The sequence below is a fragment of the Lepidochelys kempii genome, chromosome 11, assembly GCF_965140285.1.
Source record: "Lepidochelys kempii isolate rLepKem1 chromosome 11, rLepKem1.hap1, whole genome shotgun sequence".
Taxonomy (NCBI): Eukaryota; Metazoa; Chordata; order Testudines; family Cheloniidae; genus Lepidochelys; species Lepidochelys kempii.
In genome coordinates, this window is record NC_136390.1 from 9,455,640 (window position 1) to 9,483,439 (window position 27,800).

The 27,800-nt window shown below is 41.7% G+C and overlaps 1 protein-coding gene across 1 annotated transcript in view; it reads right to left on the reverse strand.

Moving 5' to 3' along the window:
- The window catches only part of CLASP1 (cytoplasmic linker associated protein 1), a 267,031-nt gene that overhangs the window by 89,755 nt on the left and 149,476 nt on the right, over positions 1-27,800 (reverse strand). The window contains exons 20-23 of the mRNA XM_073305074.2: positions 26,233-26,256; positions 10,513-10,620; positions 7,030-7,197; positions 1,246-1,353 (exon numbers count right to left, since the gene is read on the reverse strand). Coding sequence (XP_073161175.1) covers positions 1,246-1,353; positions 7,030-7,197; positions 10,513-10,620; positions 26,233-26,256 — 408 coding nt within the window. The remainder of the gene's footprint in view (positions 1-1,245; positions 1,354-7,029; positions 7,198-10,512; positions 10,621-26,232; positions 26,257-27,800) is intronic.

The following is a 27,800-nucleotide window of genomic DNA, read 5'->3' on the forward strand; positions in this document are numbered from 1 at the left end:
ACTTTTCTTCCTATCACTGAGCCAAATATCCTCAGATCTACACTGCAAATCTTGACTTTCATGTTTCACTCTCCCCCACATGCTATACAAACACAGGAAGAGAGAAATTAACAGAGCTGAGGACCAAAGAGGAGCATTTCGCCCATCTTGTTTTACCTCCCTTCCCGGTCTGACTGGAGCACATAATCCACAGAGAGCTCAGTTCATTTACTTATATAACTCTTGCTTCCAATTCTGTAAATTAAAGTGAAATCAAGCCCAAATGTGTATTCCGGCTCCACTTACATATTACTCCATACAATTGTACTTTGTTACCAGTTATAAAGATAGATCCTACAGCTTTTGCATATACCAAGCCTGCCAGATGGAATCCATAATAATTTCTTTCCCCCAATTTGAAAACCAAACCCACAGCTATAGAATTGCTATGTAAACAGAGAGGCCTCAGAGATCAACTGTATTTTGTCCTGAGATGATAAACAAAGCTTTTGTACAACAGGTGATGTATTCTGTTGGATATGAAATGACATTTGATCAGAAACATTAACTATCCTGCCATTTCAGCCCTATGAAGAACAAAAATGGCTGCATATGATAAACCGTAATGATATTTTATATTTGTACTGTACGTTTAAACTGAATGACCATGCTAATTTCAGTCCTCAGCCTTTCAGAGCACTAAAGAGGCTCACACTTGAGGAGAATTTCCATCAGAATGGCATATCCAACTTACGAATCAGTGGCTGATGGCGCTGTATAGAACCTTTAAATAAAAAGAATTTTGATCTCTTAACTGAGGTTTAGTGTGAAATTATTGTTTCTCTTTTTGTATCTAGCTTTCAGATCAGTTCATGTATAATTAAAGTCACTCTGCAGTAGGGTTTGTGGTGCTGCTAACCATACTCTGAGCTGTACAAGTAGGATTGCTTTTATAGTTATCCATCAAAACACTGGAACAGTCTTTTTAGGTGAAACATAGCAGAGGTCTGTACAAATGGACTTAAAGAAATTTAAATTATCACAGGAGTTCAGGATCAAGGGACTTTCTACTAAAAGAAAACATTGAGAACCAGAATTGAAACATGCAGAAGAGAACAGAAAGGAAGCAGGGCTGGAAAGGGGGAGTGTAAGGAAGTGAACAGAGGAAGGAAACAAGCTCATTCCACCTGGCAGTGTCTTGGACAGATAATCAGAAAGGGGAAAGGGAAATTGACCCTTAAAGCTCCAATGCCTACATGTACTCACCAAGTGGAGGGAAGCCCCGAGCAGGGCTTGTATCTCGACTGCTCTCACGGCTGGTATCGCGGCTGCACCCCTGACTCATGCTGGGTCGGGGGATACGGCTGCTCCGTGCTAGCATGCAGCATGGAGAGTTTCAGAGAAGGTGAACAAGTTTAATGAGGACAGACAGCTTATCAAGGCAAGTCACATTTCTGTTAGTTAAGGTAATTATTACATTAGTAATTATCATCTGCTACAGCCACCTCAGGCTTTTCACAAACCAACTGTGTCACATGCTGAGCTGTTTTTTTAACTGGAAGTTTCAGCACCATTGAATGTCTGGCTGGCACAGTATGTTTGTCTCTCAGGCAATCCAAGCTTTGTAATTTGAGTAGAGCAGGAGATCTTCATTCATTTAAAAGAGTGGCTGAGCTCTACTGCTACAGAAGCATGCAAAACAGCTGAGGCTAAAAGAAACCTTTCTGGAAGAATATTTGCTTAATTACAAAAAAAAAAAACAGCCTTTTAGAAGAAGGGGGAAGCGTTTGTAACATGATCAGAATTTTTTTAAAAATTGTCACAAAAGAGAAAGCCATTTCTATGTGTGTTTGGGCTTTTGCAAGGATAGTTTTCTCATGATCAAATTTTTAGGGGAAAACAAGACATTGCAGTGTAGAGATTTACAGAGGTAAATTCCCCCTTGAAAGATACTGTGAATAGAGAGGGTTACAAAGCAGTTTTAATTTTAAGACAACATGGGTTTTAATGGTTTCTGTCCTTTTACCAAAAGCTGCTTAATTTTAATTGCCCAACATATCTAAAAACAGAAATACACTTCACAAAAGTCCTTGTCGTGCACTCCTTTCCCCAACAAAACTCTCATTGGGCCAGATTCTGATCTCAGGCACACTGATAATTCTGCTGATAATTCCACAGTCACTCCATTGAAGATGTATTGAGATCAGTAACCAAGATCAAAAAGTGGCCCACCAACGTCAGTGGGAGTTATGCCTGAATAAGGAGAGCAGGATTGGGCCCTTTGAGGGATACTTAACCTATCAGTTAAGAGTAAATTCTTGAATAATTTAAGTTCGGGGTAAAAAGTGAACAATAAAACTGCCTCATGTAAACCGTAACTGGATTATTCCTTTGTAAACTCTATTTTATTTGGATATGGTAGCAACATGCCAATGAGTCATAATTTATAAATTAGTTCTACATAACAAAGAATGCACTGTATCACATTTGTACATGTAACAAAGAGAACCTGAATTACAATTAAGCTTTGTGAATTTATCTTGAAATAATTAATGACTGTACAGAGTCTTTTCACTGTACTAGTCTTTGGAAACGAGAGTAGCTACTTTTAAATGAGTAGTTAGGAAAGGCCCTGAAGGAACTGTTCACAGTGCCTGGACTAAAATCAGGTCCTTTAGCTTTGTTTTGGATGGCCAGGCTGCAGAGCTGCACATACCTTAGTGCTGTCACCTACTCTGCCTGTTTGCTCCATCCTCAGTACTCAGCAGGATGTTCATATTTGCAAAAGTATGTCGTATGCATGCCTTTGAGTGCAGAGTCTTATAAATGTTTATAGTTCCTGCTCACATATGGAGGAGGCTGGGGACAGTGCAAACAGAGCCACGGTAATAGAAAAATTACCATTCAGCACACCGGGACTATTTTGTAGAATCATCAAGGAATGTGATAATAAATTGAATATTTTTGCAGTCCTCGTTATTGAAGAACAGAATATTAGGGATGAGGAGGACAGAGTCAGAGAAAATAATCTGTTTTTATATTATCAGTTAAGTGCTGGGCCTTCAAAGTATCCCTTGACGTATAACAGAACAGGACAAAATAGAATCCTTCCCATATAGAGTAAGAAATTCAGATATAAACTGTTGCCAGATTCCTGGTTTCTCAATTCCCTTCCAGGTTTCCAAAACCTAACTCATACATCTGTTTGATGAATTAATGGTTCTGATGTCTGAACTCTGATGTTGAACAATACAAGATGAACTATAGACCAACTTGATAATAACACCACCATGCCCAGAAGCCAAGAAAGTTACGAAGGAGATAGAGAGGTGGTGTTATAATAAGTAGGATTATCATGGAGTGAATGAAATTAGGACCCAAAAATACAGACGCCTCAGATAAAAAAATATATAGGGCAGGAACAGGAAGCTTAAGAGTGAACTACGGGTGAAAAGGAAAACTCCCAAACATAATCTACATGAGAAATACACTTACTTGGAACTATGGGGTTCTCTAAAAGTAGGACTGTTCACTCTTGGGTCACATGCTTACATGTAAATCTTGACAGCCTTCACATGGAGGTAGTTTGCACAGGCATCCATTTATCACAAACACTTTCATGAAATGTATTTTTCATCTGTCAGTCTTCTTCCTGGTTTAAGCACCCTAGGCCTAGCACATATTCTCAGTGCGACAGACGTGATCACTACAGAATGAATGATACAGGCAACACATTTTTCTTTATTAATGGATTAAAAACCCTGCATGCAGTATGAGGCATTTGTACTCTTGGATATTACAAATCAAAAGAGAATACTGGGATGTGAGGCCACCCACTAGACACAATATCCAAGCAACCAGAAAACAACAACAACTTATATTCTGATTTCCTGATGTAATGAGTGATATTTAAATACGAGACATTTACGCTGGTGGAGAGAGATATACACAAGGGAAACAGAATGAGCGACTGGAATAGAAGGACCACAGAAAAGAAAAATGACATGAACTCCCAGGGATTTGCCTTGCAGTTCTCCATTGCTGTGAATAGGATCACTTTAGGTATAAGACAAATAGTGGCTGTACAAGATGCCACATTTCAGGGGTTGTCATGATTCAGAGGGGAGTCTGTCTGCAAGAAGAAGTCATCCAGACAGAAAGGTCAGACAGCCAGAAGGGTTGACTTCAGGATCCCATTCCAAAAAAATATGGACCACAACGCAGGCGGCCAGTTGGACAGAAGACAAGTTCCAAAATGAGGGAAAACTAAAGAGCCGGGGGAGACAAAATGATACGGGTGGATGGATGCAGAGAAAGAAAGCGGAATCTGCTATTTTGACTCAGGGGAAGTGGGGCCCTCTTAAAAAGAAAAAAAAAATCACTTTGGACACCACTGCATCTTATAGGCAGGCCCCCATGCAGGGCGTGGCATGAAGCCTGACCAGCCCAGTAGAATCTCCAAGAGACATGATAACTCACAAGGCACAGTACATCCCATGGGTGTCCATCAAAGAAAGGAAGGCATCCGCTGCTACACCCCTGGCCAATAGGGAAGGGGAAAGAGGCCAGGAAAGGACTATGGCCCTGGTTCTGTGCCCCTTTGGCGGGCTACCGCCACTACCACTACTAGCCACACAAAGTCTTTGCCCTCAGAGGAGCATAAAACCTGCCCCCGTGGATGGCCTCTGCATGGACTATCCCGGGGGTGGCGCAAGAGGAGATGAGCTCCTAGCATCTTCCCTCTCTTGCATACACAACACAGACCAGTCACAATCTGGCCCTAAATTACTTACTCAGAAACCACACAAGTCAGTGGCTGAGCCAAGAATAGGACCCAGGAGTCCTAACTTCCAGGGCTCTAATGGTCTGATTTTTCAACACTAATGAACATCCAAGACAGCTGCAAGAGTTGGGCACATTTGAAAATCAAGCCATTTACTACTAAACACTTCCCTCAAAGCTAAGGCTCCGATTCAGCACAGCAGATAAGCATGTGAATAATGTTAAGCCTATGAGTAAGTCCCACTGTAACTACTCACTTGCTTAACATACTTAAGAACCTTCCTGAATCAGAGCCCGAGAGAGCCTATCAATAAGCGTAGGATGTACTGGATGGGAGGTGCTAGTTGATTAAATGGGCAGCTCTATGACTGGTGAGGGTAAAAAGGATCTGAGACTCTGAAGAAAGTAAAATATAAAATAATTTAACAACCAAAATACAGGGTAATTAATACCTGGGGAAGAGGTTGCAAAGAGGACTGTGCGATCTTAAAGTTTAAGTTTCAAAATATAACTCAATCCAAACAAATGTTATTGCTTTGTCTAGTGTCTAGTTTTTTTAAAGGTCCAATAAAGCTGCAGAGTTTCTACATTTGAGTATTAAACCAATACAAAACTCAAAAAACACCCTGATTCCAATGACAGCACAAAAGAATAGGCTTCAACCATCAACCCGGAAGGAAAGAAAAGACTGACAGATTTGATAGAGTCCTCACACTCCCAAGGAACAAGAACTGATGATTTTTGCAGGGGAGGCATATAAAAGTGACGGGATATAAGTTACACTTTTATAGGAAATTCTCCAAGGCTCCCATAATTTAGTTGAATGCACACAACCCAAGAGTGATTTATGCAAAATAAATTCCCTTCAGATAATAAGGACTGTTTCAAAATAGTCCATGTAACATGATTATCAGCATAAACATGGTAATATCAGAGTTTGTTTCATTTTAACGGACAATACCAGTTTGCAGAATGACAGTAGAATAGTTAACTTCAGTAAGTAAGGGGGCAGCTTGGATTTTAAAAACACTAAACAAAAAAGCACAATATATTTATACAGACATAATAAAAATAGATAACATCAGAGGAGAAGAAATTTTAATTTTGCAAAATATTCACCATAAATAATGTAAAATTTAATGGATCATAATTCAGGATATACTCTTAGAGAGACCTAAGATCATTTCAATAAATCTGAAATATAAATAAATAAGGAGTACTTCTATGTTGACATCTAATATGTTATACACTGAGCACGGGGCTTAAATTTAAAAGATGATGGCTAAAATCCTAGCCCTATTGAAGCCAATGGCAAAAACTCATTTACTTCAACGAGGCTACAACTTCACACAATGAGTTTAGCTGCAACTTCTTATAAGCTCTGTAAAACTATATTATCCTTTTTTTAATGAAAAAATCATTTCTAAGAATTTCTTTTCCCGTGTAAACTTTGGTTAATTTCTGCAAATACTCACAATAGCGGCACTAAGTATAGCTTTGGCTTGTCCACAGAACATATACAGAGAATCATTTCTGCTTTCATTCAAAAGGACAGCTGTGTTTGTGAACATCTCTGGAATAATGCTTGTTCAACTGATTTAAACCGAATTAGAGAGATCACTGGTAAATTTGAAAATAGAAGTGCATACAGAATATTTATACAACAGCCAATGTGTCTCCACATAGACAAAAATATCTGTGAGCAAAATACTTAGCATGTGAATCTAAAATGCAATCTAATAAAAGACTCCAGGATGTATGAGGTGATGCACATAAACCGTTCATCGTGCCATATTTCCCAAAACAGGTCCCAATCCTGCAAGGTGCTGAGTGCCCTCTGACTTCAATCAATTCCCAGAGATTTCAGCCGGAGGGTGTTCAGCATTTCACAGGAGTTGCTCAGCTCCTCGCAGGATTGGGCCATACAGTTGTATTTAAGCGTGAGATTTTTGCAATGGTGGGCTTTCCCCTTCACTTAATTCTTTCTTCATCCTGATTCAGAAATAACAAAGATGATGCCACAATTTCAAACAGAAGGCACGATACACTCTTTTGACCCACTCTGAAAACAGATATCAACAAGGAAAATTAAAATGACGTTTTAAAAACTGAATCACTAATAATGTTTCCTCACATTGAAATTAATTTAATAATTTAAGGATTCAAAAGTGCATGATGGTAAAATGCAGTCATGTAGTTTTCTTGTTAGCATGAATTACCTTCCCTTGGGCAAGCTGGTCGAGATGTCATGTCGGTAAGAATTCTTACCTAGTCCTATTCTGTTGGGGCTTGTCTCTCGGCTGCATCCCTGACTTCGAGGGATCTTGCTGCGTTTCTCTGAGGATGATGGCACTGGTGGGACTCTGGCTGTTCCACTGGTCAGTCCACCGTATGCACTTCCCAACAGCTTGCCAGGGGAACTAGACCGGCTGCCAGCTACAAAGGAACCAGAAGTAAGGAAGCATGATAAATCTTCTGGACAATTCAAGATAGGGATTTTAATCATTTTTAAACAGGGCCTGAAATAAAGAGGGCTCCATCTAAGAGACTGATCCAAAGCCTGCTGAAGTTAAAGTAAGTCTTTCCATGGGCTTTGGCTCAGGCCCTACACAATACACAACTCAACAATTGGGCTTGTATTATTCAGCCTGTCTGGCCAGTGCATCTAAAGAACAAATTTTTAGATAAAATAATCCAGTGGGGGAAAATTAAGAACCCCATCTCAACAACAGAATTCTAGTAGATTAAGATAAATGACCCAATCATATATAGCCTGTGGATACGTCACCACAGCTGGTCATCACAAACATTTACTTTGTATATGTGTTTGACTGGTTAAAATTAAATTGCTTAGCTGTAAGTTTGCAGCTGGGTGAACTATTTGTAACATATAGTAATATCTGGTCAATTTTGTCTGTTCTTGTCTATTTGAATTGTCCATGAACAGATCACATTTTTCTAGACTCTGATCTGTGCAAACGGCCTACTGACCAAGATTTATTCACACAGAGTATTCAAGCTGTTCATTAGTTAATATTTGAAATCTGAGCTGCATTTGGCATTTCTGACTGGACACATGGTTTCCACGGTATGTTTCTGTTGTCTGGTTGGATCTAAGAAACTCATAGAATCAAGTTTTGGGCGGGAATGCTCATGTTTTCAAACTCCAAGTTTATTCTCCCTGATGTTTGCTTAAAGCTAAGCACAAAGGATTTTAAAAGAACTGGACTTGGGACCCTTTTTGCTTCCTTAGCTGTATAAAGACGACCTTGAAAATATGCGGTAGCTGTGAGCTCTACTGTCAATAAACTTGTTTGCTAGAATATCCAGGGAAAGTACTTCTGAAAGGCATGCAAAGAATCAAACAAGTATAACATTTTGAACAATATTCATGGGTTGTTGTTTTTTAAATATTTTATATATATCCAGCTCTAGCCATTTCCATCAGAAGATTAATTCACACAACTAATAATAGATGAGACAGAAATTGATCTGGAGTCTCTAATCTAAAAGTTTACACAACTTTATTAGTTGATAGAAAAATACTTGAAACATCAGAGTTACATTATAAACTTACCTGCCCTTTCCTATTCTCTGCAGGGTGACATTTTGCAAAGATTGAAGCTCTGAAGTCATGTATTGCCCCCCACAACCACCACCACAACATATGGCACTGGGAGCGCGCCAAAGCTCTGAACATTTGTGACTGATTTTAAACACATGTACCTCCTCTTTTACACTAATGCAGCACTCTGAAGGCCAAATACTCCTCCAAGTTACACTGGTGTGATTCCACTTCAAAGGGGTTGAACTGATATAGAACAATTTGACATCTAGGGTTTAAATCGCAGGATCTTCTTCGCAATTCCTACAGTAACTTCACAAAGGGGTGCCCTCATTACACAGAACGTATGTTTATCACATTAATTATCATGGAAAAGCTGAAGTGATCACAATACAAATCTGACATTTTGATTTTATTTTAAGAACATGCCTTTTCAACCTCCCACAGTGAATAATGTGGTGGGGGACCCGAGATGTTGAAATAGTTAACAACTGTGAACAAGAGAGCACATGAGAAAGAGACCGTGAGAAACGGAAAATGTTTCTTACCACCAGCAGGATTAGCTGATCTGGATCCTTGTTTATGAGAGCATACCAAAGGACAGGCAAAAAGTGGATTAAAAGACAGTAAGACAATACAGAGTTCAGCATGCATTATGTTATACATAATGTGAACTGATTTATTTACAAACATACACTACTCCTAAGCCTCTGCAAAATACAGTGAGTTAATGTGCTGATAAGTAGCTGGGCCCAACTTGCGTACATTTTTCCACTGCCACTTAATTTCTCTAGGCTCATAAATTTCTTTGAGTGAAGACAATCATCTATGGTGGGCCAAATTCTCCCTGACTTACAGCTGGGCTACTCTGAAAAAGGCAACAGGGTTGCCCAGCACGTGAGTCAGAGGAGAATTTGGCCCTATATCTGTATTACATTTGCACTCTAGAGTGGTTTATTTCATGCAGAGGTTGGCCTAAGAGATGGTGTTCAGATCCGGGTTTGGCTGGCGTTGCGATTTGATGCCAAACTAGGGTTAGGGATCGGGTTTAGATTTGACTGCCTTGAAGCTGCACAAGCCATTCCAGAGAGATTTCAGCACCAAATGGGAGAAGCCTTGAGAGATCAGCTGATCTAATAAGATTTCCACCATCGTGAACTGAAATCCTTCTTGAGATATTTCAGCTTCATCTGAACCGGAATCAGGAAAAAGGTCATTTCCTGCTTGGACTGGACATGGATCCAAAGCCATTGAGGTGGGTTTGGATCTCTGCATCCAAATCCCAGACTATCACCACCATAGTATGAAGGTGTTCAAGGCCTGAGGTTTTCTGTTTGAAACCATCTCCAATATAATGACTTTAAAACTGTTCCCTCCTCCCTCTAGCCTGACATTCAGTGAAGAAGTGACGCCATGAACAGAGCAGACATTTTTCAGTGAGGCTGCAAAGCAAGACAAGTCCTCATAACAAAGAGTCCTCTTCCCACCTTCCCACACAAACTTAAGATTCCTCAGTCTATGAAGAGGCACTTCCTCTCCTTGGAAACATGCTCCCCATATGCAAACCTTCTGAGTTCTGGGTCAAAATTCTCCTCTCAGATCCATATGGCAGATATTCTGCTCTCCCCTCATGGGGGAATCATGCCATGCAACCGGAACTTCAGAGCCAGGATATGCCATGTGGATCAGAGAGCACATCTTTTCCTCCTAAATCTATGTAGGATTTTACACATTAACTTAGACAGCTCATTCTTAACACATATGGAGATGAGATAATATAAGCAAAAGAAGCTTGGGAGAACAAGAACCCAACAGACAGTAGCAGGCTGGAGATACAAGGAAGGTGTCTCACTAAGTTGTACTTTACAGAAGTCCAATATATATTATCTAGTCTGATATATAGTAACAAACTTTACATGACTGGAATTTTTTGGTTGTGCTGTGCAATGAACAGAAAAACAGCAATTTCTATGCTTAAGTATTTAAATCTCAGGCCCTATTATTTAACGACGACTTGGACCGTGAGCTCTTTGGGGCCGACTGTCTTTCTGTGATATGTGCATGCAGTGCCTAGCACAAGGGGGCCCCATTCTTGGCTGGGGCCCTCAGGCTCTGCCACAATACAAATAAGAGATAATATTAATAAATATAGCTCCTTCCCATCCCTTAAAAGAAAAGCTTCTTACGCTGGGACTGTGAAACTACTTTAGCACGGCTGCGGCCTCGGGTATCGGCAGGCGTTGAGGTAACACTTGTGGCACTTCCAGAGCTTTGCCTCCTCGTACGGATCCGACCTGGGGAATGCAAAGAAAAGTGGAATGTTAGCAGCTTGGCCCAAGGGGAAACTTTGCTGTGGCTTCTAACTTGCTGTCTGTTCTATATTGAATTTTTTTTTTGCAAAAGTAACAACGATAAGAAATGAATTCCCTGGAGTGGCACTTGCAGTTTAAAACGCAATCAAAATTGTTTTTGACAAGAAGGAACAAAGTTGCTAATATGGGCATAACAGGTGCACCCAGAAAATCTCACATTTGGGCACCAATGCTTTCGTACCCCTATCTACGCTTGCAAACAAGCATGCCTCAGTGACAGATTTTGCTAACACCACCTGGCCATATGTATTTGTCTCAGGTGTGCCCATTATGCTCATGTTGGAAAAGTCATCTCTAAGAGTTACCCCTGGTGTATATAAATTCAGCATATTTACCCCCCAAGTTAGTGCAGCTTTAATTGTAATGGAGAGTCCCATGCAATGCAATCAACGCTGTGCGAGAAATCCTGTACCTGCCCTTTATTTTTTTAAGCAAAGAATTGGTATAAAGTTTCTTGTTCAGAGTCCTTTTTATTTCTCCCTCACAGAAATTTTAGCTGGAAAAGACCCATTAGTTTGTTCAGTGCATGTCCCTGCTTGGTCAGGGCTGTTCCCGACAGTATGTTCTTTCCAATGCTTGGACACAATTATGAGTCTTTAGTTGCTAGAAAAGGAATGATGATTAAGACCAACAAAAAGAAAACCTCTGTCCGTACTTTTCAACACCTCCGTTCTCAGCCAAACTTGAAACAGTCCTGGGACTGATGCCAGTACCAACACTGCATTCAGAGAACAAGTTCAAGTTTCAGGCATGATAATCAGAGGAAATAAAGAGGCATGTAAAAGATTACACATTCTGGACAATGTCATCCACCGATCACATAAATCTGTCGCCACTGTTGTTGGTATCGAACATTTACATGGTACCATAAATGTAACTGGGGCATTACAAACACAGATAGATGCACATTTCCTGCCCTGAAGAGCTCACACTTCCTATGAGACAAGACCAATGCACACAGGACAAGACAGAGGTCGGTAGTTTGGGATTGACTGAACAGACTGACAGCTATGTTTTTTCTGTCAGAGCTCTCAGAACACTGGTAACATGGCTGGAAAACACTTCTGATAAGCCTGCCAGACAGTATTTCTAAACAGGAAACTTCAGTTTCAGAGGAAAAACAAACATAAGAACAGGTTCACATTTGGAGATGAGAAGTGAGAAACATGGGTTGAATCTGAATTTAGAATACATGTATTTTCAGTGTCCTGTTTTAAAAACAATAGCTAAGTAGGCTTCGGAATTTACAGAGATTTTCCCATTGAAAAAATATTTCTAGACTTGGCACAGTAGAAATGCTGGGCCAGATTCTCTACAGCATTGCAGCCCCTAAGCACTGCTCAGGAAAAGGGGCCAATATACAATCACCACTGCCCAGAAGAGAGTTCCTTTTGGTGGGTGTAAATATAGTGATCCGGGTCTGTATCTGCTGCCTTGCTCCCCATCTAGCACAGGAGGGGGATGCATCAGCGGGGAGTAGGGGACATGGCAGAACGCTGCTGTGCTATCCCTATCCCGGTGTAAGTTCCATTAAAGACCGAACGTCAGTGGTGGAACTGGCAGCAGCTCAGAGCATCACATGGCTGGGACTAGCCCCAGCTCCCTGTCACTTCCTCTGCACCCAGGAGAGCTCCAGCACAAGAGAATATCTAGCCCCATATGTTCCCTGCCTCAATGTGGTAAATTCTATGCTGACTTACATCCCACTGATTTTGGTGGGTTTGCACAATTTGTGCAAAATTTGGCATGCAGGCTGTGCTCTATTTCTAGACTTCAGTGGCAGCAGCAGTACTGTGTGTGAAGAAAAGAAAAAGTGAGGGTGACACAGGCCCATATCGTATCTTTGGAGGTGGCAACTCCATACAAGAGTTTAATCTGTTCTATCTTATCCTTCAAACTTTTTGAGATACCGATGGAAAGGACTGAGAACTGTACAAAGTACCGGATGGCAACTGTGCTGATAAGCTGAAATTCAACGCCTAAACTGTAACGGATTTCACAGGGAAATAGCATCAGTAACCTGTATGTGCTAGAGGTCAGCCTGCCCTGACAGTACGGATAAGATGGAAGGAGTCTGACATTTTCCTTTTGCGTGCACTCCCCCACTTTTTTCAGTTCAAGGTCCCAGAATTTTTCTGTTCCTCCTGTGTCTGATAAAATAAGAAATTGATTTCTTAAACAGCAGAAGGAAATCGGAACTAACTGTAATAAACAATTGTTCTACATTTATAAAACACAAGGCTAAACTCCAAGACATCAAGATGTTCCTGCGGAAGAACCAAGATATCATTTTTCTTTTTAAATGCCAGCCCCATTAAGTAGGAGGGAAAGAGTTAGAGGAACAGAACACAAATGTCAAAATAAATCAGTGCATGTTTGTTTCCAGCCATGCTAATAAAGCATTCAGGCCCAATCCAATGCCTTTTGAAGTTAATGATAAGACTTCCCTGGGCTTTGAATCAGGGCTTCTAAGTAAAAGTCTGCCTTCTGTTTTGCTTGGCAGATCTCAACACTGATATCTGGTCTTTCTACCATGCACAAAATTCTTGCTGAATTCAGTGGGGGTTCCTCACATGTTGGGGGAGAGATATCAACACTGAGAATGGCCACCTTGATCTGAGAGCAGAGTTTTATCCTTATTTTAGTAATAGGACTTAAATTTTCTCATCCTCTTAAACAGGCACTGTATTTGTAACTGAGCATGTAACTGTACTGAAAGACAAGCAGATGTCCCACCACCATGCAAGTGAGATTGCGGTTACCTAGTCCACAAACGTGTGGCATTCTCCCCATTTCCATATGCTTGCCTGACATGGTGCAAGCCCAGCAACTGATGAGAACTAAATTAATTTCAAGCATTGCAGAGTTGTGACTCCAAGCATAACACGATGCTATCCCATCTTTGTTCCATGATACTGTGCCATTATATGAAAGCACTGAAAACTCATCTCCCATTGATACATAATGATGATATAAGGGTAGATATATCATACCGTTATGATAACAGGTCACTCTGGGATTATTTTGTCCCAGACCATTTCTATTGAATCATATGAAATGGCAGAAAACTTAACACAGAGGTTGCCCAGTGATGGCTTGTGCCCTTCTGGAACAATGAGTTCAGCAAAATTCAAACATCTGAAAACTGGGAAATACAGAGTGAAGTGAAAGACTCATGCAACCTTAACTCTGGAGCTGACAATGGCCCTGGGAATTACCTCCACGCACTCTAGCTGCATTCACTGTGTTATGTATCACTGCATTCAATGGTGGAAGAAGAAGTTGGCACAGCTTGGAAGAGCTGTGCTTGTGACATGAGACGATCTCGCTCTGAGTCCCCACAGGTGATTATCAAAAGAAAGAGGTACCAGTGTGCCTTGCGGTTCCAGTCTGCATCATTTCAGTACAGAATTGTGTAGGTCTTGTCAGTAGCAGGGCCCTGGGGGCTTCTTGCCATGGGTGTTGTCAGTAGTGAGGTGGGATATAAGAGCAGTCTGTGGATTCAATGATGGGTATGGGAAAGTTTAGGTTTAAGTGCTATCCTGTGAGCTAGTGTGAAGGGGTTAGGAAAGGGTATAAAGCAGTAGTTACATTTTACAAGGGTGGTATTCTGTCTGGGGAGCAGGCTGACCATTCGAACACAGGGCAAGTGCAGGTAGTACCAGTCCATTAGTGAAAAGACCAAGTGGGAGTGTGCATGTTAGTGGGGCACCACCCAAAGAGAGCAGAGTTAAGGTTCTGGGGGCATTTCCCTTAACTCTGTACTTCCTGGTTTTCAGAAATGTGAGTTGAAGAGGAGCAGGGTCCCCAAGATCCCGGAAAGCACAGTGGGCAGGGACAGGGGTTCAGAGCACTGCAGAGGGGTAGGGCTCCCCCAGATCCCAACATACACACGGAAGGGGTGAATTCAGGGCTAGCAAACCCCTCCATTCCTAAACTCCCATCTTCCTCTGCTACCCGTCACATTCTCCAACCCCTTGTATCTTCTCCTCCCCCAACCCCTACTCTCTTCCCCCTTACCTAAGCCCTCCAAACCCTTCCCTCCCCTTCCACACATTGCCATTTATCCCCCTCACAATGCCCCCATCCTTTGCTGCAGACCCAGACCTATCTTCCTCTACTACCGCCTACCCTTGCCCCCCAATCACCCTTTCCCTCACAGTCAGTATTCATGTGTGCAATTTATTTTCTTTTCAAAAAATAGTTTCAGCACCTTCTGAATATTTTGCTATACTCAGATTACGTTTCTGAAAAATAAAATATAATAATAAACTAACTAACAAAACAAACCCAAACGCCTTGACATAGGCAGATTTTCCCCTAAAGTTTACAGTTCATTCTCAGATTTCTGCCCAGGGTGGCTTTCAGAATTCAAACTTGCTAGAATCTGTGAATTTAACAAAATGCAGGTTTTTTCCTGGGGCTGTATCATGGGAACTCCTTGCTCAGCTGTCCTCACATTTGAATCACTAACCCCAGACTACGCTCCCATGAGGCACAGCAAATTTCAAGAACCCGCACAAGCACATGGACATCAGAGCACTAAGGAGTCCTCCTTTGGGACTTCCCGTCCTTAGCTAGAACAGAGCTGGGGCTCCATTATAATATTTTATAAAATGAGAGGGAGAATGGAGGGGACAGGCACTCATCTCCATCAGCACCACAGCAGGCTCAGAGGGGTGTTAAGTGGCCCTTCATCTCAATGAGATGTTCTCAGCAGAAAGAAGAAAAGGAGTACTTGTGGCACCTTAGAGACTAACACATTTATTTGCATCCGATGAAGTGAGCTGTAGCTCATGAACGCTTATGCTCAAATAAATTTGTTAGTCTGTAAGGTGCCACAAGTACTCCTTTTCTTTTTGCGGATACAGACTAACAAGGCTGCTACTCTGAAATCAGCAGAAAGAGAATACCTCATGGAGATGAATGTAGTCTGAGATGTGTGAACTGCTCCATTCACATCCCTGGGTGTTCCCTTCCCCTCTCCCCAGTGCTGGAGAGTTTCTGACCTGTGTCAAGTATAACCTGTTCTCACCTCCTCATCCCAGTCTCAGCAGTGTGTTCTTGGTGTATGCTGAGCATGCCTCCCCCACCCAGAGGGGCAAGGTTCCCCAGATCCTGGCTCATATGGGGGGATAGTAAGAGGGGCTTAGATACCCCCATAATCTGAGTCACAGGAGGTGGGGGCAGTTAAGGAGGGGTCAACCCCTCACAGATGCGCATGGGCTCCTAGATCCTGGTGTGCAAACATGGGGGCAGGCAGCTGGGCTCAGACTCCTCTGGGGGGCAGGGACCCCCAGATCCCAGAGGGTGAGGAGTTCAGACATCCCCTGATAGGAAAGGTCCCTCCAGAACCTGGTTCACAAGATGAGGAGCAGGAAATGGGGGGCAGGGTCACATCCCTGAAGACAGGCTGTGGGCCACCAGATCATGGTACACAGACAGGAAGGGAATGTGGAACTTACAGGCACATCTGCCCCTATTCTCCCCCAGTCCCTCATCACTCCCCCCTGTTGCCGGCACAGAGTGCCCGAGGCAAGCAACAGTTGGGTTTGTTGCCCGGTGTGCGTTGCACCAATGACTACAACGGGGTGGAGAAGCAGAGAGTTTTATCTGAAGCTTTAGATATGGCGCAGGGAGACTGAATTGTTTTAAATTTTGCAGCTTTGAATGCAGATTACATTATATAATTTATATTTTTTATTTAATTATATAAGTATATATAATTAATTATTTGTTGTTTTGTATAATATTGTAGCTAATTAGCTAAAGCGGCTAGTTATGTTTTTTTTTTATTAGCATTGCTTGAGCTTTGCTTTATTTGGTTATATTTGTTACTAGTTTTTCTTAAATATTTTTTATTTATATGTTTTTTTGGCCGAAGCTGGTTTTGGCTAGCGAGCCGTGTGCAAATTTGTTTGTTTGTGTGCTAGCTTTTTTATAGTTTTGCAGGGTTACAGAAAGTTTAAGGAGCGGAGGAGCTTCAGTTTGCCTGGGCCTAGAGCAAGAGGGCTTCATCGACACTTGTGGTCTTTTACCCTTCCGAGTTTCCTAGAGTAGTGCCCAGTGTCACCAACACCCCCTTTCTCGATGTCCCCCCATCTCTTCGTAGTCCCCCAGTCTCCTCACCTGATCCCAACCCCTCTCCCCAACCACTTTTCCACCCCTAAACACTCTCCCCTCCCAGTGAGCATTTGCTTGCACAGTTTCTTTTCAAAAGATGGTTTCAAGCACCTTCTAGACATTGTGCTATACTGTGATTATATTTCCCCAAAATAAAAACCTTGACAGAGGCAGACTAGCACAATATACCTGCTGTTTTTACTCCACATTTCTGCACTAGGTTGGACTGGAATTCTCAGTGCCCAGACTGGTCTCAGATTCAGTAACCATAACATACTCTCAGAGCCACTCAAGTGTTGTGATATAAAGGTAGTTTTCCAGGTAATTACCCTCTCTGCACATGCTCAGTATAATCCATTAGGCACATGAATAGGCACGAAAGCCCTAGCATGCCTACCTAGAGAAGCAAACTGCTTTTCAATAACATTTTAATCTGAAGTCCCCCAAAGGACTGGTGGATGACGTGCACTCTGTTGGGGGTCCCTTGAGCATTTGAGATCCTGGTGCAATGACCTGAGCTCTGGTTTGATCTCTGTCTGTGAGGGGAAAAAACACTGACAGAATGTGGCAACTTTAAGAAAAGCTGCTTTTTCAGGGAGATGTGTTGCAGGAACTCCTTGGCCAAATGGCCCCAAGTTTGACAATACCCTGGGCCCCCATGATACACACCAAATTTCAACACAATCCAATTAACTGTCCAGATTTTAAAGCACTTCGAACAGCTGAACTTTAAATGGAAAGCTGGTCTTCACCTTATCCATGACTGTTCTTTCCAAAGTTATGGTCTCTGACTTTTACCAGTTAAAAGTCTATCTATTTATCCATAGCCAGGGCATTTAATCTTACAGATCATATACCAAACACTTTCAAGTTCCTGCTCTGTGAATGACTGCTGAAGATTCCAAACCTTTCCCATCCCCCAAACACTGAATAATGAGTTAGCTGAGCAACCTGAACTATGAATGGATTTAAATGAGAGAGATGTGTGCAGAAGCCTTTCCCACCCTCTCGCCCAAGCAGGTGTTGCCATGCTGGTGCAACAGATGCCACAAACACGGAACCCCAAAACACTGGGAAATTCGGCAAAAAAAATTGGGGATTGGTCCTGCTTTGAGCAGGGGGTTGGACTAGATGACCTCATGAGGTCCCTTCCAACTCTGATATTCTATGGATGTCATTGTGCTTATGTAAATCAGAAACAAAGATGATCACATGGAAATCAAAATCATTATTTCATTAGATCCCTGCAGGCAGGTCTGCCTGAGATGGAACACAACCTAGAGGGATTCTGGGATAATTCATACATTATTAACTCACCTCTGGGATACTATTGTTTCCTTTTGGTTACAGCAATATATATATATATATATATATATATACACACACACACACACTGTAAGCATATGGAAACAACACTATCCCAAAGTTGAGTTTACACACACACACACACACACACGATTTTTAAATTAGTCTGTAGAATTTAGCCACATATTCCCATTAAAAATAATGAAAAACAGATCTAAATCCTTTGGCTTGCTATGAAAATCTCAAGTATATATGATAGCTTGTAAGACAGATTCCACTATTACAGTAACAGAAAGCATTTTTCTAGGGTCTCTGAGTAACCTGCAAGCAAGATGCTATATCCTAGAATTTGCATTTGCACATAGTCCAACTGTGCTGCCTCTGACTATGAGCAAATGCAAATTCTCTACTGAGTCATTACATCCCAGTTGGAATAATGAATTTTATGCAGCACTTACTAGAAAAATGCATCAAATCCCACCAATTAATAGCTACTTCCCAAAAGGCAGGGCAAAAAGAAGCTCTTTCTTTCTTTCACTGGCTTTGTTTTCATATCAATTCAAACTGCAGAGGCAATGAGTCATAATTTGTAATCACTAATTTTTCTGACCCTCTCCAAAAGAATTACTGTAGCTCCATGGCAATGTTACTGTAAAGAGAACAGATAAAGGAAATGCCCAGGCTATTTTCTAGGAATCATAATATGCAGGCATAAAAATTTGCCCTTGGTTGAAACTTGACCTATCAGGCCATATTCTGCTCTCAGTACAGAAAGCTTTTTGAAGGGCTTTGTGTTAAGTAGTTTTAAAGACTAAAAAGCCCTGGTAATTTTTAAAAAGACAGTCAGTGAACCAGGCCCAAGTTCAGGTTTGTAACAAATGCAGAAGTTTGGTAAATTTATCCAATAGTGTATAAATAACGAGATGAAGCAGATATATTTCTAAGATATTATCCAAATAATCCACCATAATTTCATTGACTTCAATGGAGTGGCATCAGATTTACAAAGACATAACTGTGATCACAATCTGGCCCAACATCTCAAGCTGGAAATAACTTTATTCTTTTATGTATATAAATATGATATATTAAAAACACTTAAGTTGGTCATTTTCATGTATTCACACACTGAAATAAACAAAAGGATTTGTTCTGAACAATTCTTACGCTCAAGGGCTCCATCATATAAATTTCTGAGCTCCTTTTGTTAGATAATGAGCACCTTCAACTCCCACCGGATGCAGAGGGAGGTAGAAGTGCATGCTACCTTGCAGGATCTAGCCTGTATGTTCCTCTGTGAAGGAAAGTTCTTTTAAATGTACTGTCTGAAAATTAATAAATATAAATCCATAATATAGTTTAATCAACTCAGCGCTTTTGGAAAAAAATAATCACAATCACATTTTAGTAACTGATACGAACACAGACGATAACTGATATTCTCTCTGTGTGAGATCACATATCTACATGAGGAGCCCGTTCTCCTCCATGTGATGAAAAAGATTAAAAAAAATCCTGCAGCAGGTTCTAAGAATCTTTTAACTGATTCACCACTAGATGGCATCTGTGCCCATCTACCGGTAAAACAAAGCTTAAGGGTTATCAACTATATAGTTATTCATATAAATGAGTTTACAATGAGCATCAATATGGATTCCAGCCACATCTAGCAGAAGTCCTATTTTACAAACATAAGGGACACCAGATTTTGCCAGTTTTATTCATGCTAAGAAGTGCCTTACCCTGCAAGCAAATCTCAACTCATCCAAGGTTATCAACAGATTTTATGCTGAAAATGTAGGACCTCCAGAGTATAGGGAGTTGAATGAACCACCTCACAACAATGCTATAGTGCTGCTTTGCTTAAATAAATAGGTAAAATAAAGTACATTTTCCTGGAAACCAAATAAACAGCATGCCAAAAGTGTGACATAGGTTGTCCCCACAGATAGGGTGACCAGATAGCAACTGTGAAAAAACGGGACCTGGGGCGGGGATGGGGCAGAGAGAGGAAGAGAAGATAGGCGTCTGTCAAGGTTCCTTCCCCATGCTGAACTCTAGCATACAGATGAGGGGACCTGCACGAAAGACCCCCTAAGCTTATTCTTACCAGCTTAGGTTAAAAACTTCCCCAAGGTACAAACTTTGCCTTGTCCTTGAACAGTATGCTGCCACCACCAAGCGTGTTAAACAAAGAACAGGGAAAGAGACCACTTGGAGACGTCTTCCCCTAAAATATCCCCCAAGCCCTACACACCCCCTTTCCTGGGGAGGCTTGATAAAAATCCTCACCAATTGGTACAGGTGAACACAGACCCAAACCCTTGGATCTTAAGAACAATAGAAAAATCAATCAGGTTCTTAAAAGAAGAATTTTAATTAAAGAAAAGGTAACAGAATCATCTCTGTAAAATCAGGATGGTAAATACCTTACAGGGTAATCAGATTCAAAACATAGAGAATCTCTCTAGGGAAAACCTTAAGTTACAAAAAGACCCAAAAATAGGAATATACATTCCCTCCAGCACAGCTTATTTTACCATTCATTAAACAAAAGGAAATCTAATGCATTTCTAGCTAGATTACTTACTAACTTAACAGGAGTTGGAAGGCTTGCATTTCTGATCTGTTCCCAGCAAAAGCATTACACAGACAGAGCAAACCCTTTGTTCCACCACCCCCGTCCAGATTTGAAAGTATCTTGTCCCCTCATTGGTCATTTTGGGTCAGGTGCCAGCGAGGTTACCTTATCTTCTTAACCCTTTACAGGTGAAAGGGTTTTGCCTCTGGCCAGGAGGGATTTTATAGCACTGTATACAGAAAGGTGGTTACCCTTCCCTTTATATTTATGACAGCGCCTATATAAGAAAAAGTCCCAAAAAACCAGGACTGTCCCTGTAAAAATGGGACATCTGGTCACCCTACCCATAGACCAAAATAGGAAAGAAATCCATCACCTAAGTATCTCTGTTTCAGCTAGAATATACATTCAGATTTAGGGACAAATCTTAAAGCCCTTACTCAGGCTAAACTACTGTGCTGTGAAAGTAAGGATAGCGGGACAGAGGAGGGACGACATCTTCTTGTAAGTTTGTGCTTCTCCAAATGCTCTGTTGAGGCTCAGTAAACAGTATTTAACACTCACCTGACCACTCTGTGTGAATCTGTGAGATTAACAAATACACCAAACAGTTAGGTTTTATTTCTTTTCCAATGGACAAAATTCATATAGCTATATGTCATTCTCTTCCCTTTATAGGAGAGGTTAGACTTTAGTGTCTGAAGGGTTATGTTTGTGCTCGCTTTGGAAATAAGGCAAAAAGGCAAGGGAAAGTACAGTCCTTATAAAGTCCCCTTCTTTAACAGAAAATCTGTTTAAAAACTGGAGTCATTAGGTTTAATTCAATACAGGGGGAGAAGGATAAGAAAAGTTCCTGGATGTATATATAAATATAGTCACGGGTAATCAGTTACCTTCTTTCAAAGACATGTGGAACACAGAAATAAATTCATGCTCTCTTACTGCAGTCATTTGTTTGCAAAATACAAAGGATTTTCAACACTTGACCAATATAAAGTATTTTCTAAAAACATTTAAAGGTTAACTATGATGAAAGTCAGACCCCTTATAAAATGAGATATCCAGGCTGCTCAGATATAGACATAATAAATGTACAAATTTATTTCTAGCATCAGATTACCCTGTAAAATATGTGCTGTAAAATATGCAGTAATGCTCACTTCGGGAAAAACACAATCAAATCAAGGACATGTGGTTATCTTACATGTGGGGAGGGAAGGAAGGTTATTTGGAAAGATGATATCTTCCCTGATCATTGGTTACAAAAAAGACACACGTTTCCTTCACAGTATATTAAAAATTACATAAGGTCAGATTCTGATCTCTGTTATAATGGCATAAATCCAAAGAAAGCCTCATTGACTGGAATGGAGTTACTCCATATTTACACCAATGTAATGGAATTCTGAATCTGGCCCACACAGATTAGAATCACAAAATATCAGGGTTGGAAGGGACCTCAGGAGGTCATCTAGTCCAACCTCCTGCTCAAAACAGAACCAATCCCCAACTAAATCACCCTGGCCAGGGCTTTGTCAAGCCTGACCTTAAAAACCTCTAAGGAATGAGATTCCACCACCTCCCTAGGTAATGCATTCCAGTGCTTCACCACTCTCCTAGTGAACAAGTTTTTCCTAATATCCAACCTAAACCTCCCCCACTGCAACTTGAGACCATTACTCCTTGTTCTGTCATCTGCTACCACTGAGAATAGTCTAGATCCATTCTCTTTGGAACCCCCTTTCAGGTAGGTGAAAGCAGCTATCAAATCCCCCCTCATTCTTCTCTTCTGCAGACTAAACAATCCCAGTTCCCTCAGCCTCTCCTCATAAGTCATGTGTTCCAGTCTCCTAATCATTTTTGTTGCCCTCTGCTGGACACTTTCCAATTTTTCCACATCCTTCTTGTAGTGTGGGGCCCAAAACTGGACACAGTACTCCAGATGAGGCCTCACCAATGTTGAATAGAGGGAAACGATCACGTCCCTCGATCTGCTGGCAATGCCCCTACTTATACAGCCCAAAATGCCGTTAGCCTTCTTGGCAACAAGGGCACACTGCTGACTCATATCCAGCTTCTCATCCACTGTAACCCCTAGGTCCTTTTCTGCAGAACTGCTGCCGAGCCATTCGGTCCCTAGTCTGTAGCGATGCATGGGATTCTTCCGTCCTAAGTGCAGGACTCTGCACTTGTCCTTGCCGAACCTCATCAGATTTCTTTTGGCCCAATCCTCTAATTTGTCTAGGTCCCTCTGTATCCTATCCCTACCCTCCAGCGTATCCCAGTTTAGTGTCATCTGCAAACTTGCTGAGGGTGCAGTCCACGCCATCGTCCAGATCATTAATGAAGATATTGAACAAAACCAGCCCCAGGACCGACCCTTGGGGCACTTCGCTTCATACCGGCTGCCAACTAGACATGGAGCAATTGATTACTACCCGATGAGCCCGACGATCTAGCCGGCTTTCTATCCACCTTATAGTCCATTCATCCAGCCCATACTTCTTTAACTTGCTGGCATCAGTTCAAAGCATTTTTTAATATGAAACTTAACTGCCAATTTATTGATAGGAACAAATCACACTACTTTGAAGTCAAGAGCTGCAAGTAATTTGTTTGCTCCCAGCCCTAAGGTTTCTGTAAGATGTGTGAGCTTGTGCTTACAATGACTTCAAAATTCTAATAAACGTCTGAGAAGTCATTATACTATAATAATACTTTTATTTGAAAAAATTGTACTAGTCTGGCTGACTGCTGAACACTGACAGGAATACTAAAGATATTGAAAACTGCAACGTCTGCCCAAAGAGGGGCAGAACTCATCCCATCTGAGCTTCCCAACTTCGTAACAATACACCTATCCACAATCTGTTTGCAAATTCAGAGCTGTTAGCAGAGTCTAATGCTGGGGTGGGCAAACTTTTTGGCCTGAGGGCCACATCAGGGAATAGAAATTGTATGGCGGGCCATGAATGCTCACAAAATTGGGGTTGGGGTGAGGGCTCTGGGGTGGGGCTGGGGATGAGAGGTTTGGGGTGCAGGAGGATGCTCTGTGCCGGAATCGAGGGGTTTGGAGAGTGGGAGGGGGATCAGGGCTGGGGCAGGGGCTTGGGGTGTGGGGAGAGGCTATGGGGTATAGGCTCTGAGCGGGGCTTACCTTAAGTGGCTTCTGGAAGGAGTAGTATGTCCCTTCCCCGGCTCCTACGCATGGAGCGGCCCCCGACCCTCAGAGTGGGGCCATGCGGCTGTTCCGGGAGCTGCGTGGTGCGGCCCCCAACCTGGCGCCCCGGCTGGAGCACCGGAGCGGGGCAGAGTCGCGTGGTGCGGCTCTTGACCTGGCACCCCGGCTGGAGAGGGGCAAGCCCCAGACCCCGCTTCCCAGCAGGAGCTCACGGGCCATAGTTTGCCCACCCCTGACCTAATGTATTGCAGGTTCTGAACCACCAGTCCCTCTCCAGGGATAGTAGCACAGAAATCTTAACAGGGTTTGCACCGCAAGCTCAGAATTTGTTTCCCACCGGAATGTAACTGCTTAAAGAAAACCTCGGGAAAGTTTCTATGCAGCCATGACCAGCTATTTGGATCATAGTAACTATTTGTATAGCTCTACAAAGGCCTGATTCTGCAACCTTTCTGCATACACACCTCCCAGTGAAGAGCAAGGGAGCTACACAGGCGAAAGGGCTGCAGGAGTGGGTACTAACTGGATTTAGGGCCCAATTCACCTTTGTGCAGATGGACGGCACAAGACATAAGTTGCGCATAGGCCTTGTGATGGCTCCCAGCACAGGGTAACTTTCAAGCATGGTGCTTTACAGAGCTATCCAGGTAACCGTGTTTTTTAAATCTATGGCCTGATATTCAGCTTTTAACTTGCACTTATTAACTGGAATATCTCACTTCTGGCTTTCTCCTAATCTGAGATATTGGTCCTGAGAAAACTACACACATACTTCATGAGCACTACTGCACTGCAAAGGTCAAACTACATTGCACAGAAAAATTGGAGATTCTAAAACAGTTGCTTGGAGGTGACCTAAAAAATGAGTTTGTATCTTATATGATATGTAAGGAGAGGCCAAAAGGGGGTACTGTTCAGAACAAAGGGGCTGGGGGAGGTTAATTTTTTCATTTGAAATATGAAGAATATAATAAAGTTTGGCTTTCCTTGCTTTTCTCTCCAGAGTCTCCTCCAGCAAAAACAGCTAGATAAGGACTGATATTCTAATGAGGAAAAAAATAAAAAAACAGTAAATGAACTTTAAATTGCCGAAGCCCTGAGCTGTTGGGGGGGGGGGCTGAAGCTCAGAGCCCCAAACTTAAGATATGGGGTGGCAATTTGCGGGGGGGAGGGAGGGGGTGGCGTAATGGATGTCACAATTATTTTTTAAGTTCAAAGAGGGTCACCAGCAGAAAAAGGTTGAGAAACACTGATTTAAACCAACACGATGGTTGATGGATCCTAAAGTATAAGGGCTTGCACGGGAGACTGTAGAAATCTATCCCTATAAATAATATATCTATCAGAAATCAGAGGGAAAAACAAACATCACAGTGACATGGTGGTGCTTCTTGGGAAACTACATTCTAATACAAACAGCCATCTAGGTATTCACACACAGTCCCACAAATCAGTAATACATCCCTTAAAAGGTGACTTGCAAAAGGGGGGTGGGAGGAGGGTGGGGTTGTGCTTTTTGGCTTTTTCGTCATGAGTAAAGGCGGCATAAACACTCTCATCCTCCTTGCCTTCCCTCCCTCCCCCACAAAAAGAAAGTTTTATGCTTGCCTTTTTTACTATAGAAATATCAGGAACATCAAGACTTGTCTTTCCTTAAAATAATTTTTTTAAATGGCTTCTCGGGAGGAACTGGAGTGGGAGCTCTCTCAACCATTAAATGAAGGGACAAGGGTGTTAAGCCTTTAACAAAAAGGTTTTCACTCTCAACTGTTTACCAGGCACAGGAGTTAAAAAGAGACAACAAAAACAAACAAAACCCAGAGGTTTGAACAGGCTAACTAAATATCCTTTCCTTTCCTAGCTTTCACTTCCTTAGTATTTGCAATATAATCATTTCACTAATTCTCCTGCCACCCTGAGTCTCCTTGAAAAAACAGACTAGACATGACCTAAATTTCTTATAGAACAACAAAGCAGACCTTCTTTATGCATATCAATGAAGCAGACGACCACAAGCCTTTGTTTTTATCCTTTTGTAGGTCACCTTCAACCAACAGCACCTTTTTAGCATGGAGACGTGTATACAACATTGCTTTTAAACTAGTTTCACATAAAGATTGGAAGCGAGAGTCATAAATTCAGATTGGTGCCTAATCTCAAGGAGGATCTTGGAGAGAAAGTGACATATACCTAATGGTGTCATAATGAGCCAAACAACCATGCAACACTTCATGCAGGTCACCAGTGAGCACAGATGAGAATCAGGTAACACTTTGTGAGAACAGAGACCAGATGGGGTGGTACAACTGTAGACACACCTCAGTCACACAGACAGACTGCTTACCCTCAGGTTTAGTGGTAGTACCATCTTTAGGCAAATTTAAAAAAAATAAGGAGAGGGTAAATAGGGAAGAGTTAGTAATATTAACAGAAGTGGGCACTGTACATTAGCTACAGAAATAAGCAAAAAAATCAATACAATTAAAGAAATGAAACCAGAAAAGAACATTTGGTTAATCAGCAACTCAAAGCATGAAGCATCTGAACCGGTCTTAGCATCAGATTAGTTTGGTCCCATTGCAACCATGTATTAAAGACAGCTTTGCTAAATCCCATTCCTTTGCTTGCCTTGCCCATTCCTCTTGGAGTAATGGGCAAGGCAACCAAAGGAAATTGCATGTGCAATTTTTTCTACGGGCAAAAAGGAAAGGAGTGCCCTTTAGAGCTGATCCAATCCATGCATCATTTAAACAAGAAATAGAGTATCAGAGAAGAGCAGTAAACACACTCTGCTTTGGAGTGAGACTAACAGAGCACTTTCACTTTTCTGTGTTCAGCCTCTAAAGTTTGGGAAATGACAAGAAACATGCATTTAACTCCAGTATTCTGTCTGCAGTTCTCACTGCACCATGAAGTCAATGTGAGCAACTAATTTAAGCCAGGGCAAACACTTCACAACAAAACCACTGAAACAAACGGAGCCACTGAACTGAAGTTAAGACAAAGATTTTAGCAGTAAGTGAAGCCTGCCATCAGAAGGAATATATACATATATCCTAATATAATTCATACAGTATTTCCCATTACACTGACAAGAGAGCCAGGGTATCCTGTGCTATGAAGTCAAGTTTTCAACTGATACAGCTAAGGTTCAGCAATCTGCACAACAGGAGGCAAGGTATCTGTTCTCATACCACTTAGAGACCTGCTACAATCACTTAATCTGGTAGAAGTCAATGGAGTTGCATCAGCGTAAGGCTGATGTAAATTACAATAAATTTCAGAATCAGATCCTAGCTCAGGTAATTAGCTCTCCCTGGGTCAAATCTAGGCTAATGAAAACTGACAAGCAAGCAAATAATCTAGCAACTGTTTTTAGCTGTTTCTGAACTGTATTTCCTCATCCATGCAGCCTGCCATGCCACCTGAAAAGTACATTCTACATCAAATGGTGACTTCACTTGTCAGCATGAAAAAATTGGGGCAACAGAAAATGGCAAAAGGAACACAAAGCATGTTTTAAACCATCAAAAAGAGCCTGAGTGGAGGAAGGTGAACTTGTGCCTTTAACGTAGGCCAAAAAAGTAACTACATCATACTCACAAATCAGTCAGATTCCTCTCTTTGCTTCTCTATCCCTTACTTATATGAAGAGACAGCTCCTTAGCTCAGGATCAAATGCAGCTAAGACATACTTAATGCTACGCAAAGCATAAAACAACTTGCAGTAAACTTGTTCTTTAGTTCCAGAGGGGCTACACCACGGTGAACTGGGCAGCAAGTATCCTCCCCTGGACTGTCAGAGTCAAAACAACATCTCTTCACAACATAAATGTGCTGATTAGTGCTGGAAACGGAGGAAGAAAGAAAAGTGTTTCAAAGCAAACTGTGTTTCCTGCAAGGCTGATTCCC